Source organism: Sceloporus undulatus, chromosome 5, assembly GCF_019175285.1.
Source record: "Sceloporus undulatus isolate JIND9_A2432 ecotype Alabama chromosome 5, SceUnd_v1.1, whole genome shotgun sequence".
In the NCBI taxonomy this organism is placed as follows: domain Eukaryota; kingdom Metazoa; phylum Chordata; class Lepidosauria; order Squamata; family Phrynosomatidae; genus Sceloporus; species Sceloporus undulatus.
The window spans coordinates 1,408,391-1,422,812 of NC_056526.1; the positions used below are offsets into that span (position 1 = coordinate 1,408,391).

At 45.5% G+C, this 14,422-nt stretch overlaps 1 protein-coding gene across 1 annotated transcript in view; it reads right to left on the bottom strand.

Annotated features, from left to right (window-relative positions):
* Positions 1-6,744: 6,744 nt before the first annotated feature.
* LOC121930809 (protein ALEX-like) overlaps positions 6,745-14,422 on the bottom strand; it is a 115,551-nt gene continuing 107,873 nt past the window's right edge. The window contains exons 7-9 of the mRNA XM_042467697.1: positions 13,009-13,120; positions 8,716-8,787; positions 6,745-6,825 (exon numbers count right to left, since the gene is read on the bottom strand). Coding sequence (XP_042323631.1) covers positions 6,745-6,825; positions 8,716-8,787; positions 13,009-13,120 — 265 coding nt within the window. The remainder of the gene's footprint in view (positions 6,826-8,715; positions 8,788-13,008; positions 13,121-14,422) is intronic.

A 14,422-nucleotide genomic window follows, 5' to 3' on the forward strand; every position in this document is an offset into this window, starting at 1 on the left:
TATCTATCTATCTATCTATCTATCTATCTATCTATCTATCTATCTATCTATCCATCCATCCATCCATCCATTAGTCCATCCATCATATTTGTCTATCTGTCCATCTTTCTTTCTCTCTCTCTCTCTCTGCATCCAGATAGCTCTCAAATATCCCACCATTCCCTTAAAATGTGTCATGACAGAATTAAAACAAAACAAACCACAGGTTGATGCTTCCTTATCTGCAATGCTTGGGACCGGAAGTATTTTGGATTTTTCCTGCTGGATTTTGGAATATTTGCAGATATATAAGGAGAAATCTTGGTGATGGGGTCCAAGTCTGAACATGCCATTTATTCACCTTAGACACATAGCCTGAAGGTAATTTTATACACAATATTTTTGTGCATGAAACCAAGTCTGTGTACACCAAACCAAAACACCGACTAGTGGCAATTTTGCACATGAAGCAAAGTTTGTGTGTGCTGAACCATCAGAAAGCAAAGCTGTCACAATCTCAGCCACCTGTGAAAGAAGTTTTGGTTTGGGGAATATTGCAGATTCGGGAAACCCAGCCTATATTATAACAATAAGAGAGAAAGAAAAAACTATTTCCTAAACTGTCCTATTAAAAACAGTGCCACTTTAAAGCTTTTAAGATGTATTCATGAGAATTAAGAACCCCACAGTTTGCAGAAAGTCTTTCCAGAGCAACCAATCTGTGGTCCAAAGCCTATCGGAATGAAAGGGGTCTTTGCCAGCTTTGGAAGGGAAAGCGGAGAGGGGCCCAGCTGAGGCTCCTGTGGCAGAGAGTCCCACAGACTCCTGGGAGCAGCTATTGAGAAGGGGACACATTTCCTACCAAACCCAGACCCCCCAGACCAAGCAGCCTATGTCTGGTCTTGCAAAGAGGCCATGTTGCCAAGTGGTTTTGAAGAAAAGAGGAAAATAGGAGAGGAGAGGGGTACCTTGCGTTTGGCTCTGGACCTGCCATGCCTTGGCCCTGGCTTCCGCTCTCCCCGGGGCGGCTGCTTTCTTCCTAGAGAAGCCCCCATCTTCCTCCCCACCCTGTTCCTTTTTAGCTCTCTCTCTTTCTCTGTCCCTGATTTGTTTCCACGCTGCCTTTGGGACAGGGAGTAGCCCAGCTCCACACCCAAATGGACAGAAACACCATCATGTACACAAATACACACACACACACACACATTCCACAACCATCCTCCTGTCCAAGCATAACAGCAGCAGGCTGTGTCCAAGGGACATGTCTCCCCCCCTTCTCTCTATCTGCAAGCTCTCTTCTTTCAGCCTGGACCCCCATCCCAGGCACAAACACTCCCTTTTGCATCCTCCTCTTGGCTCTTTCGGGCCAGCTGTCCTGGCCAGGGGCCCTCTTCTGCCGCCTGGGCCACACACAAGTCCAGGAATGAAGGGAACATGTGCAAGGGCACACCTGCCAGCCCCATCACCTCCTCCTCCTCCTCCTCTTGGCTTCCAAAGAGCCCTGAAATCAGACGCCTGGCCTAAAAGACTCTAGAGGTCATAGAATCCTAGAGTTGGAAGAGACCCAAGGGCCATCCAGTCTAACCCCCTTATTCTGCCATGTAGAAACTCTCAATCAAAGCATCCCCATTGACAGATGGCCATCCAGCCTCTGCTTGAAGACCTACCTCTAAAGAAGGAGACTCCACTACAATCTCTGAGGAAGTGTGTCCCACTATCGAATAGTTCTTACTGTCAGGGAGTTCCTCCTAATGTTGAGATGGAATTTCTTTTCCTGTACTTTGCATCCATTGCTCCATTGTGTCCTTTTCTCTGGAGCAGCAGAAACCAAGCTTGCTCCCTCCTCAATATGACATCCCTTCAGATACTCAAACAGGGCTATCATATCACCTCTTAACCGTCTCTTTTCCAGGCTAAACAGACCCAGCTCCCTAAGTTTCTCCTGAAAAGGCATGGTTTCCAGGCCCTTCACCATTTTGATGGCCCTCCTTTGGACACGGTCCAGTTTGGATTTAGCCTGTACTCGATGGGGTCACACTGCCCCTGAAAACTTAGGATCATAATTTGGGGGCACTCCTGGATTCATTCATCTCTGAGCCTGGAGACCCAGGTATTGGCAGTGACCAGGAGTGCTTTCGCACAGCTAAATCCTGTGCTTCAACTGTGCCTTTTCCTTGAGAAGTCAGATCTGGACACGGTGCCACATGCCTTGCTTACATCCTGTTTAGATTACTGTAATGCATTCTCCTTGGGTCTGCCTTTTCAAAGTGCTCAGAAACTTCATTTGGCCCAAAGAACTGCAGCCAGGCTGGAGCTGACTATTGTCCCTTGTTGCAACAGCTCCATAGGTTGCTGTATATGGCTTGAGTCCAGGCTATTTGAAGGACCATATCTCCCTTTATCATCCCATCAGAGTATTGAGATCATCCAGAGAGGCCCTCCTCTCTGTCCCACCTTCTTCCCAGGTGCGTTTGGTGGGAACAAGAGAGAGGGCCTTCTCCTCAGTGGCTGCTCCCAGGCTTTGAAACTCCCTCCTTAAAGAGGCCAGGATGGCTCCATCCCTCCTTTTTTTCCCCCAATCAGGCTTTCTCACATTGACATGGGAGCTGTATGAGGTTATACAGTTGGCCCTCTTTATCCATGGATTTTTTATCCATGGATTCAAGCATCCACAGCTTGAAAATATTTTTTTAAAACACTATAAATTCCAAATAGCAAGTCTTGCTTTTGCCATTTTATGTAAGGGACGCCATTTTGCTATGCCATTGCATTTAATGGGACGTGAGCATCCACGGATTTTGTTATCCATGGGAGGTCCTGGAACCAAACCCCAACCGATAACAAGGGCCCACTGTATAAGGATTTTTAAAATGTTAAACTTTTTGAAATTGTTTAACTGTTTTCTACTGCTTTGTACTGTCTTAACTTGGACTGTTTTCAGTTATGTTCGCCACCGTGAATCCTACACTTGGAGGAATCAAAATAACAGAGTTCTCGACACCATCCACGACCATGGCCTCCTCTTTCTCCCCTCCTTTTATTCATCTGCCTCCCCAAGAGTTGCTCCAGTAGACAAGACTTAACATTAGGAAGGTCATCCTAGTGGTAAGAGCTGCTCCGTGGTGGAAGGTCTGCCCCAGAAGGTGGAGAGCTCACCTTCATTCCAAGCTTTTCAATAGAGGTCAAGAAGTCTTTTTGCCTTTTTTTTGAAGAGAGGGACAATGCTTGCTCACCTCCTTGTTCATCCTTCTCTGAACTTGCCCCAACTACAATGGGCCTTTGGTATCCGCTGGGGTTTGGTTCCAGGAGTCTTCCCTTCATGGATACCAAAATCCATGGGTGCTCAGGTCGCATTGAAAGGGTGTCCCTGATATAAAATGGCAAAATCAAGGTTTGGTGGGAGCTGGAGCCAAAATGTGTCAAACAACAACTAAAGGGCCACATCTAACTGACCCAACCTGGAATCTTGTGTCCAGTTCTGGGCACTACAATTCAAGAGGGATGTGGACAAGCTGGAGGGCATCCAGAGGAGGCCAAACCAAAAGCCCTCAGAAGAATGGCTCAGGGAGTTGGGAATGTTTAGCTGGGAGAAGAGAACAGCCTGATAAAATCCTAGAGCTGGAAGAGACCCGAAGATCCATTCAATCCAATGGAGGATAACACCATCCAAACCCTCCTTGTGACAGATGGACATCCAGCCTCTGTTCAAAGACTTCCAAAGAAGGAGACTCCACCAGCCTCCATTGAGGCAGCAGCATCTTCCACCATTGAACAGCTCTTGCCCTCATAAAGTTCTTCCTAATGTTTAGGAGGAAAGATAGAGCCATCTTTAACTACCTGAAGGGAAGCCGTGTAGAAAAGAAGCGAGTATGTTTTCTGCTGCTCCAGAGACAGAATATGAACTAATGGATTCCAATTGGAAGGCTGGAGATTCCATCAAAATATTAGGCAGAACTACTTGACTCTTTCAGCTACTTGACTTTTTCACACAGAGGGATGTATCACCGTCCCAAAAGAAGAAGAAAGGGAGGACAATCCGAAAACGCAAGAAATTACATAGTAGCTCCTCATTTGCACAAACACAGCGTCCATCCGAAAGAGAAAGCAGTGCGGATGTGAATGAACTCATCACATAAGTACATACCCATCCGCTACTCGATTTTGAATTAGCATGTTTGCGCATGCGCAGGAAGGACAGCATCCCATGGCCGACTGTAATCCCATGGCCGAACTGGAGATGCATTTCATACTAAGGCAAATGCGAATTGACTGCAAATTCGCAGTGGAAAATGATCTATAAATTTGATATTTTTCTGAATTTAGCTATTCCTATTTGAATCTGCGGGTCAGTAGTAGCAACAATTAAAGTTTTATCAGTTTTCTCCAATGTAAAACCTCCCAATCCATATTGTATACCACATTTTGTTGGGATTTCTAATAGAGCCATTTGTTTTTGGGGAAAACTATTCTTAAAAGTTGCTATAGTTTCCAACTTTGTGCTCTTTTAAACAGATTCATCTGTCAGGGTCCTTTGACGGTGGGTTCCTGCATGGCAAAATGGAGTCAGGCTGGATAGCCCTTGGGGTCTCTTCCAAGTGTATCATTCTATGATCATCCATGGACCCTTGGAGACAAGCAAAAGGCCCCGACAAGAAATGCAATACGTTTTTCCAGCGGTCCAAGGAACATCACAGGTGCTCTGCAGAATAATATTTTGCCCGCTTGAGCGTTGGTGCTGTTTGGAGGGGCACAGCGGGGCACCTTTATCAGAAAGTGTAATCTCATAAAGGCTTCCTTACAGAATGGATCACAAGCCCTTGGAAAGAGCTCCGGCGGGATGAGGCTGGCTTTCAACAATGCCGCACCATTGTGAGCCAAGGTTTCAAACCCCAAAGAAAAGCCTCTGTGAAAAATCCTGCCTTTAATCGGTTCCTTTGCCATCTCAAGGTCTGCTATATTCAGCATATCCAGGGACGGGTCACTGTCCTGAAACCGCCTTGTGCTGCCGCTGAAGGATGCTGGCAGCTCCGCCGGGGAATCTTTTTGGAGAACATCGATTTCCCCGTCATTTCGGCCATTCTTGTCCATGCTAAAATTCCACCTTCACAGAAGGGAGCTTGTCCTCTCTACACAATTATGGCACATCGGCCATGCTGGCAGAAAGCGTTCTTAAAATTGGTTCTGAATTTCCTCCAGAGCATTTAAAATTTGCCTCCCTACGCACACACTCACATACACACAAACGTTCACTGAATTCTTAAACTCAGTCTTGGAGTATTTTAAACTGTCAGTCCGCTCTCAAGTGAAGCCAGCCATCCTCAGGTGCCTTCCTGCCTGCTTCACATTTACAGAGAGCTGCCTCTCCCTCCCTCCCTTCTTTCTTTATCAATTTATGTCCCCCATTTCTCTCATCAAAAGGACCAAGGTGGCTTTGTTTCCAACTTATAGCAACCCTCTCAGGGATTCTTCTGGGGGTGAGAATGTGTGACTTGCTTAAGGTCAGCCAGTGAGTTTTCATGGCTGAGTAGGGAATCGAACCCTAGTCTCCAGAGTCACAGTGCAACACTGAAACCAATATGCTACATTCCAGTAAAATACACACACACAGAGGTGGCCCTTGTGAGTTTTGCAAACAGTTTGAGCGTTGGACTATGACTCTGGCGAGTAAGGTTAGGATCCCTGCTTTGCCATGGAATCATAGAATCCTAGAGTTGGAAGAGACCCCAAGGGCCCTGATCCAGTCCAAGCCCATTCTGCCATGCAGGAACTCTCAATCAAAGCATCCCCATTGGCAGATGGCCATCCAGTCTCCACCAAAATCTCCGAGGAAGGAGTGTCTTCCACTGTCAAACAGCCCTTATTCTCAGGAAGGTCTTCCTAATGTTGAGCTGGAATCTCTTTTCCTCTTGTTTGAATCCACTGTTCCATGTTCTGGTCTCTGGAGCAGCAGAAAACAAGCTTACTCCCTCCTCAATGTGACATCCCTTCCAATACTTAAAGAGGGCTGTCATATCACCTTTTAACCGTCTCCTCTAAACATTCCCAGCTCCCTAAGGTGTTCCTCATAGGGCTTCATGTTTTCCAAACCCTTCACCATTTTAGTCTCCCTCCTTTGCACACATGGCTCCAGTTACTCAACATCCTTTTGGAATTGTTTTGCCCAGTACTGGACACAATATTCCAGGTGAGGCCTGACCAGAGCAGAATAGAATGGTACTATGCTTCTATTGATGCAGCCTAAAACTGCATTGGCCTTTTCAGCTGCCGCATCACACTGTTGACTCATGTTCAACTTGTGGTCTACTTGGACTCCCAGATCCCTTTCACACATGAAAGTCTCCTTAAGCCAGGTGTCTCCCATCCTATATCAAGGCATTGCATTTTTCTGCCTAATTGCAGTACCTTACTTTTTTCCCTGTAAGTTTTGTTAGTTTTGGCCCGTATTACTAATCGATTTGGGAAGTCACACTCTCTTAACCCCAGAGGCAGGCAATGGCAAACCCTTCTGAAGAAATCTTAACCCTAGGGTCGCCATAAGTTGGAAATGACTTGAAGGCACACAACAACAACAAACTATTAAAATCAGATAGTTGAAACTGATTTAAAATACATTTAAAACATATTTAAAATAAAAGTGAGCAGGGAAGAATGCATTCACACAGCAGCCCTGCGCAAGCAATCATGGCTGCCAACTGTCTCCCAAAGCCAGCTGCTGAGTGAATATGAGCACAGCAGCTGGCTTCAGGAAGATGTTGGCAGCTGGCATCACTGCAAGGCGCAGGAGGGAGAAGGGCAGAGGAGCAGAATCACAGCCACTCTCTCCATGTGGCTTCCTGGGAAGCAGAACTGCAGAGGAAGGGACCAATAGCAAGGAGATTGGCAGCCTATTAATGGGCTTTGCACATCAGTGAAAAGATGCACGATGGATACAACATCATGCAATAAGTACCAGGCATAATTGTCCTGCTATAATTCCTCTTTTCTAGCCTCAGATGATAAATTCCTTGGTCTGAATCCTACCAGGAGCAACCCCATTGAATCTATGGTGAGTTAATACACAGGTAAAACCAATTGAGTCAACAGGTCTCCTCCAGTTGGGAGTAACAACAAGTTGCAAGCCATTACTATGACCTCTGAGCCTTGCCTTCACAAAACCAGGACAAAATAAACAGGACAAAGATACAAAAAAGGTGAACATTCAAGTAAAATCAAGCTATAAGTAACTTTAAAAAACAATTTAAAGCATACAATTTACCTTATAAAAAGCAGCTTAAAATACCATTAAGAGCACAATTAAATGAAAAATGCAATTAAAAATACAATTTAAGGAATGCAATTAAAACAGGGCAATTAATGACAGTGCTGCAGCCTATTCAAATTCTGTCCTGAAAGGATCATCCTCGCCCTTTGCTCAGTTTCGCCCCAGAGAGCAGGTGAGTCCCAGGTGAGGAAGAGACACACCTGGGTTGCCTCCAGGTTGCTCTGCTGCAGCTCCTGCTCCGTGGGGCGACCTTTGGGAACACCTTTGGGGCCAGAATAGGTTTGCAAGGAAGACCTTTGGGGGGCTTGCGCTTGGGAACACCCACAAGAACCAGGATGCCCAGATCACAGAGCCTGGTCCCTCTTCTTTGGTGCTCAGGAGGAGCCATTTCAGGGCAAGGATGCTGCTGCTTTGAAAAGTGTAAGAAGCTACCACTTTGAAAAGGGCATGTATATACAGTCAGTCCTCCGTATCCACAGATTCTTTATCCACGGATTCAAGCATTCTTGGCAAGAAAATATTCCAAACAAATATAAATTCCAAAACAAACCTTGATTTTGCCATTTTATAGCAGGAATGCCATTTTACTACACGGTTGTATTTAATGGGATTTGAGCATCCACAGATAGTGGCATCTACAGGGGATCCTGGAACCAAACTCCATTGGATACCAAGGGCCCAATGTATATATACTTTCCTCATTTTGTTGAACTTGGTCTTTTTAATTTGAGTGATATACTTTGTGCAATTGTGGTTGATGCTTAAGCTATCGCTGTGGTTAAGAGAGTGTCCCTTGTAATACCATGATGGCCAAGACTTTAGGGTTGCCAGAGTGAAAACTGGAGCTAGCTCCTGTACCTTTAATGGTTAGGTAGATGAGGGGAATTCAGCCGATGCCGGCTGTTATCCGATTGTGTGACACCTGCTCAAATCCCCCCTTCTATAGCAGGGGTAATAATCTGAGTATTCGACTAAAACTCCAAGAGACCAGGGTGCGAATGCCCACTTGGCCATGGAAACATGCTGGGTGACTTTGGACAAGTCTACTCTCTCAGCATCAGAGGAAGGCCACAGTGATCAAACCTTGCCAAGAAAATTCCCTTGATGCACCCACCTTTTGTTTTTGTTTATGTGCCTTCAAATCATTTCTGACTTATGGCAACCCTATCATAAGGTTTTCTGGGCAAGAATTGCTCAGGGAAGGTTTGCCATTGCCTTCCTCTGAGGCCGAGAGTCACCATAAATCAGAAACTACTTGAAGACAAACAACAAATGCAACCATTGAAGGCATAGGGGCCCTATCCAGTTTTCATTTTGGCAACCCCATCGTCCCCCTGTGATATTGCAAGGGCTTGTCCCAAGGTCCCACATTTAAGCCTTGAAATCTTTGCACTTGGGACAGTCCTGACCTGGTAAAGCTGCCCCCCAACTCCTGTGTTTTCTTGCAAAGAGCTTTTGGGGGCGGCCTCTCTTACCTTGGTGTGCAACTTGGCAAACTGCTTGTCATCCAGCAGGCTCTGGGTGTAGACGCGCCTCTTGTACCGGAACTGGAGGGAAAAGCCAAGGGGAAAAGAAAGAAAGAAGCATCACCCAACAGCCCTCTCCGCACACTCACAGCCCAGCCTTCCTCGCCTTTTGGCAGGCATTACCACTGTCTGAGTGAGTTCCCAGGCATCCCTTCCCTGAGTCTTGCAGGGAATCACAGCAGTCCCCTAAGCACCAAAACACCCGCTTTTAAAACAGGGCTGTCTCAAGCTGCATCCACACTGGAGAAATAATGCAGTTTGGCACTGCTTTAACTGCCCTGGCTCAAGGCTATGGAATTCTGGGAGTTGGAGTTTGTTGTGGGCCCAGAGCGGAGCTCAATAAAAGTATCACTCTTCTATGGATTTTGGATGTCATTGTGCTTTGTCAGATGGCCAACATATTGAATACTAAAGTTAGGATGCTCTGTGTCGTCATATTCCCCATTTCTGTGTACGGCTGAGGAATCTGGACAGTGAAGAAAGAAGATAGGAATGAAATCCTATCCCTAGGAATGAATGTGGTGCCGGAGGAGAGTCCTGCCTATACTCTGTGGACAGAATAAAAGAATAAATCGAGCCAGAACTCTCCCTAGGAGCCAAGATGACTGAACTTTGGGCAGATCATGAATAGACAAGGAGCCCTGGTTGTGAATTCGATCCCAGGGCTCCCAGGTTGACTCAGCCTGGCATCCTTTTGTAAGTCGGTAAAATGAGTCCCCAACTTGCATGCTGTAAACCACTTAGAGAGTGATGAGTTCACTACTAAGAGTATAGAAATGTAAACGCTGTTGCTAATGCTATTGCTAGACATGGCTCTCTAGAAAAGAGAATAATGCTTGGAAAGACAGAAGGAAAAAGAGGAAGACTGCACTCAAGTTGGATAGACCTGGTCAAGGAAGCCCCAATGTCTGCAAGGCCTGAGCCGGCCGGCTGGTACTTCCCTGGCGCTAAAAATATCCGTCAAAGGTTTTCTAGATGCCAGAACATCAGAGAAAATTATTTGAAGACGGCACTTGACACCTACCAAAATTGCAAAAATATACAAAAATAAAGAAGTTAAATGCTGGAAATGTGGGTATCAGATGTGGTGGCTATGTCCTAACATTAAAAACATTGGGAAGATATACACAAGGAAATCCACAAGATGTTAGATATGAAGTTCAAAACGCTTTCTGAAATATACCTACTAAATGTGACAAACAAAATATTAGATGTAGAAGCAAGAAAACATTGGAAAACTATATAATGTATGATTACATCAGCCAGGATTCTCATAGCACAGAAATGGAACAAACTCCCTGGGAGTGTAGTGGAGTCTCCTTCCTTGGAGGCCTTCAAACAGAGGCTGGATGGCCATCTGTCAATGGGGATGCTTTGATTTGGATTTCCTGCATGGCAGAAGAAGGGGGTTGGACTGGGTCAGGGCCCTTGCGGTCTCTTCCAACTCTATGATTCTATGAAAAGAACTACCCACAATAGATGAATGGTTATTAAAAGCACAAGATTATATAGAATTGGACAGAATAACGAATATGACAGGGGGAAATCATAACAAATCTCTGCAAAATAAAAAGACAGTCACAACACACAACAACTGTATACCAAAGCTCTGAGACTGCTCAAAGATATCAATAAGATTTGGATATACGAAAGTCACAAAGCAACTCTACATTGTTAATATTACTTTCATTTACTCTACATCCAAACAAAACTGATGAGAAGTCAAATAATACAGATAAAACTTTTCTACTTGCTGTTAGACTCATAGAATCATAGAGTTGGAAGAAACCACTAGGGCCATCCAGTCCAACCCCATTCTGCCATGCAGGAACTCTCAGTCAAAGCACCCCAACAGTAGAAATATATATATATATATATATATATATATATATATATATATATATGATGTGTGTGTGTGTTCTTGTTTTATTTAATCTATATAATAAATTTCAATAAAAATTAAATTAAAATAATATCAGTCAAAGGTGGGAAAACGCAAGGTCAGAACTGGGGCAAAATGATCCTTGGCTGGTAGTGCTAGCAACCCTCGACCCGTACCCTCCAACATTTCACAAATGAAAAGGTGGACATGTGTGGTCAAGCGACATCACAGCGTGGTCAAGATGGCAAAAGTTATTAATGCGGGAGACCATACAAGCCAGGAGAGGCTTGCAGCGGTTTGCCTTTGCCTAAATCCACTGGGGAAGGTGAGACTGCACCACTTCCTCTTCTCTCCCCATTGCACTGAATTAGTTTGCAGCAACTGAAGTAAAGTGAGGGTAAAAGGGGAAGGAGGAGGGGGGAAACCGGGACATTTGACAAACACCTTAAAAAGTGGGATGACAGAGGAGTTCCCCCCCAAATCAGGACTGTTGGAAGGTGGGTCCAAGGAGATGCTTCCAGAGATGGCTTCTCTTTGTCTCTGGCCCTTGCCACCAGCTCCGCAGCTTCAAGCAGATCTTGCTTCACTTCTCCTTCCTAAATTTAGCTGGGCAGTGAATCACCGTTTCGTAACTGCACCCAAAGAACTCTGCCAAGCAGAAGTGAGCAGGAAGGTTGGCATTTCAGGACTAATCGGCAAAACTGAAAGGAGCAAGGCCACCGGAGCTGTTTGGCATCCGCCGGGGAATCTTTCCCCAAAGTGGGGTCACCGCTCTCTCAGCTAAAATATATGCACCTTATCACTGCTACTGCAAGCAGCCTGGAAAGTAGCTGAAGTTGCATGGGACTGGAAAGGAGTTTGTGGGAGAGGAAGAAAAACACAGAACAAACAGGTGTAGAACTAGAACCTTGGCAGCATCCACATTGGAGAAATAACCCGGTTTGGTGCCACTTTAACTTGTCTGGCTCAAGGCTATGGAATTCTGGGAGCTGGAGTATGTTGTGGGGTCCAGAGCGGAGCATTCCATAGCCTTGAGCCAGGGCACATAAAGTGCAGCCAAACTGGGTTATTTCTCCAATGTGGTTGCATAGCTTATTACCTTTGCTGTTATGCGTCTTCAAGGAGTGCATCAACACTGTAGAAAGAATGCAACTTGATACTACTTTAAGTGCTGCTGTAACTCAATCCCATGTTATCCTGGGATTGTACTCTTGGGCCCCATACCCACAGGGTTATAAATCAAATCAAGAATCGGATTATAGGGGCATCATTCCCATTTGAACTCGTGTTCGATCCTTGTTTAAGGAAAACCGTCCCCATTTGAATCTGCGTTCAATCCTACTTTGATCGATTTCTCTAGCTAAAACCCAAATCAGCGTTGGATAACCCGGGTTATCCTGACACCACTTTTCCAGAGGGGTTTTTTTTTGCAGCTGCCATGTCAGATCCGCGTCAAAATACAACGGAGAAATATCAATGGGAACGAGAACACGGGTCAAGACAAACCGAGTGAGTGCATTTGCTCCCTTTTGTAATGGGAACGATGGATCTGATTCGAATACGACTCGGAAACTTGATCCGATCCAGACTCGCAGCGATATACGTTGCTTTATATGCCCAGTGGGAATGGGGCCAAGGACATGCAACAAGGATTCTGCTTCTGATGGTCACTGCCTCACTTGCTGCAGGAGGAGGGTGGGAACATCATCCTCCTTGAACCCCGGTTACCAGCTGAACAGACCTCTCTTGATCGGGGAGCAGATAGCTCTTAAGGTGGACTGTGATCATAGAAGATTAGTGAATAGAGAACAATTACATATGTATAACTCTTGGTTACGAATCCGTAACTTCAGTACTGACTACCAGCCATTATTTTCATAGGATTTCTTGATACCTGTATTATTATCCAAGGAGAAAAATCAATATTAAGGAGCAATGTTGTTTTTCTTTTAAAGGGATATCAAATATTCCTCAACACATACAGCATTGTGTTTAATAATATTTAGGGGCAATGCAAAAACCAAAGGAGAAAAAAAAAACGTTGACAACACTGCGATTCTGGACCATGCCACCCCACTCCCAGGTCAGGCTGCACCGGGACGCCATGGACGATCCACAAACAATCTGGATTCATTTCAACCGGAAAGAAGAAACCCTTAACAGTGAACAAAAGTTGTGTACCATCTCGAAACACACCAAAACTCAGCCCCAGGCACATTCAAATGGAAATGAAAACCTTCCCAGGATCGGGGGTTTCCCAGCAGACAGCGTTACCAGTTTGGATTTATATAAATTTTGGCGTGCCAAAGCGATCAAAAACCCCATGACACCTGACTGACCCCATCGCACGCAGCCATTACCCCCAAAAGCGAGCCGACCACGTCGCCAGGCAGCTTGCAAGCATGGCTATAGCCAAAGGGTAGCTTAAAGCTTTTAAAACCAGTTCTGGGAGTTGCCATGTCGCAGGGCAACCTAAATGAGGACAAAGGAAGTTTGACCCGCCATCTACATAGTGGTCTTTCCAAAGAAGTGGCCGGCCCCTTTGTGTCTCCCCTGTTAACTTCTAGACTTAGTCAATAGATAGCCATCAAGCCTTTGTTTCCGCAGGTAGCTATAGCCTGGAGGATAGGTTTCGCAGTATAAGTAAACAGGGGGGGGGGGGGTAAAACCCTAGATTCCACTTTCTTTGGTGCTTGTGGTACATTCCAAACCCAACGGGGGCAACTGCTCCGGAGATCTTGGGCACTGCGCCCCGCTGAACACGGGCACCAAAGCCACGCTCCTCGGCCTTTGTTCGCTTGCCCGCTGAACTTGCTCCCGCCCCCAAGTCGCCGTGCTTTCCCCGTTCCCGTGGAGCGTCTCCCTCCACGCCCCACACCGTCGCTGGAAGACTCCTAGGTAATTATTCCACGTGCCTCTACCTTTCTCTTTACCCCAAACTCTTCCCCTCCTTGCTTGCATTGATGTGTTGTGGGGGTGTGATCCTTTTGTTGCGTGGCTTTAATAATGTCATAGTTTTATGCAACTCATGGCGGGAGTCTCGTTTCTGGGGTTGGACTGATGCCTCTGGTATACACATAGGGGCACGATCCCTGTGTGCGTTGTTAGGACACGCCTCTCGTAAATTTGAGCTAATAATTCCCCTAATTCGTCTTCAACACATGGTCATTATTCAATAGACCCCTGGCCTTGCCATTAATAACAGAACAACCACAAATTAACATATAAATCACTTTCAGCAACGTATATAGACCCCATCTCTTCATGCCAATTTTCGGAAGATGCAGCCACAGTGCTGCAATGTCAGAATAAACCTTCCACAACACTAGCTCCCCAAAAACCAAAAAACTATGGATGTCGCCTGAAAGCCTTTGACTTCACAAAAGAACCAAGTTTTTGAATGTGGTGAGGTGGAGAGGATTGCAAGTTCCTGGACCCCAAAAAGACCAGGGCACTGGACATTCTTCAGTGTCCTGATAGCATTTGCATCACCGACTGGCCTTCTTTAGTGTCTCTGCTAAGGCATCCATGTATGTCGGTGTGGGAGGATCTGGCCAATATGTACAATGTGGAACACCTCCATTTGGAGTCGAATGGACACCAACACGGTTTCCTTTTTTCCAAGTAAAAACAGCTTTATGAAACATGGTGGCCCAACTTACTTTTTGCCAAAGGTAGTGCACATGGCTACAGCATACTCTTTAGTCACTCAATGTTATATGTGACCAGCCAATTTCAGTTCATTATTAAGTCAGCCTTCTATACACGGATTTT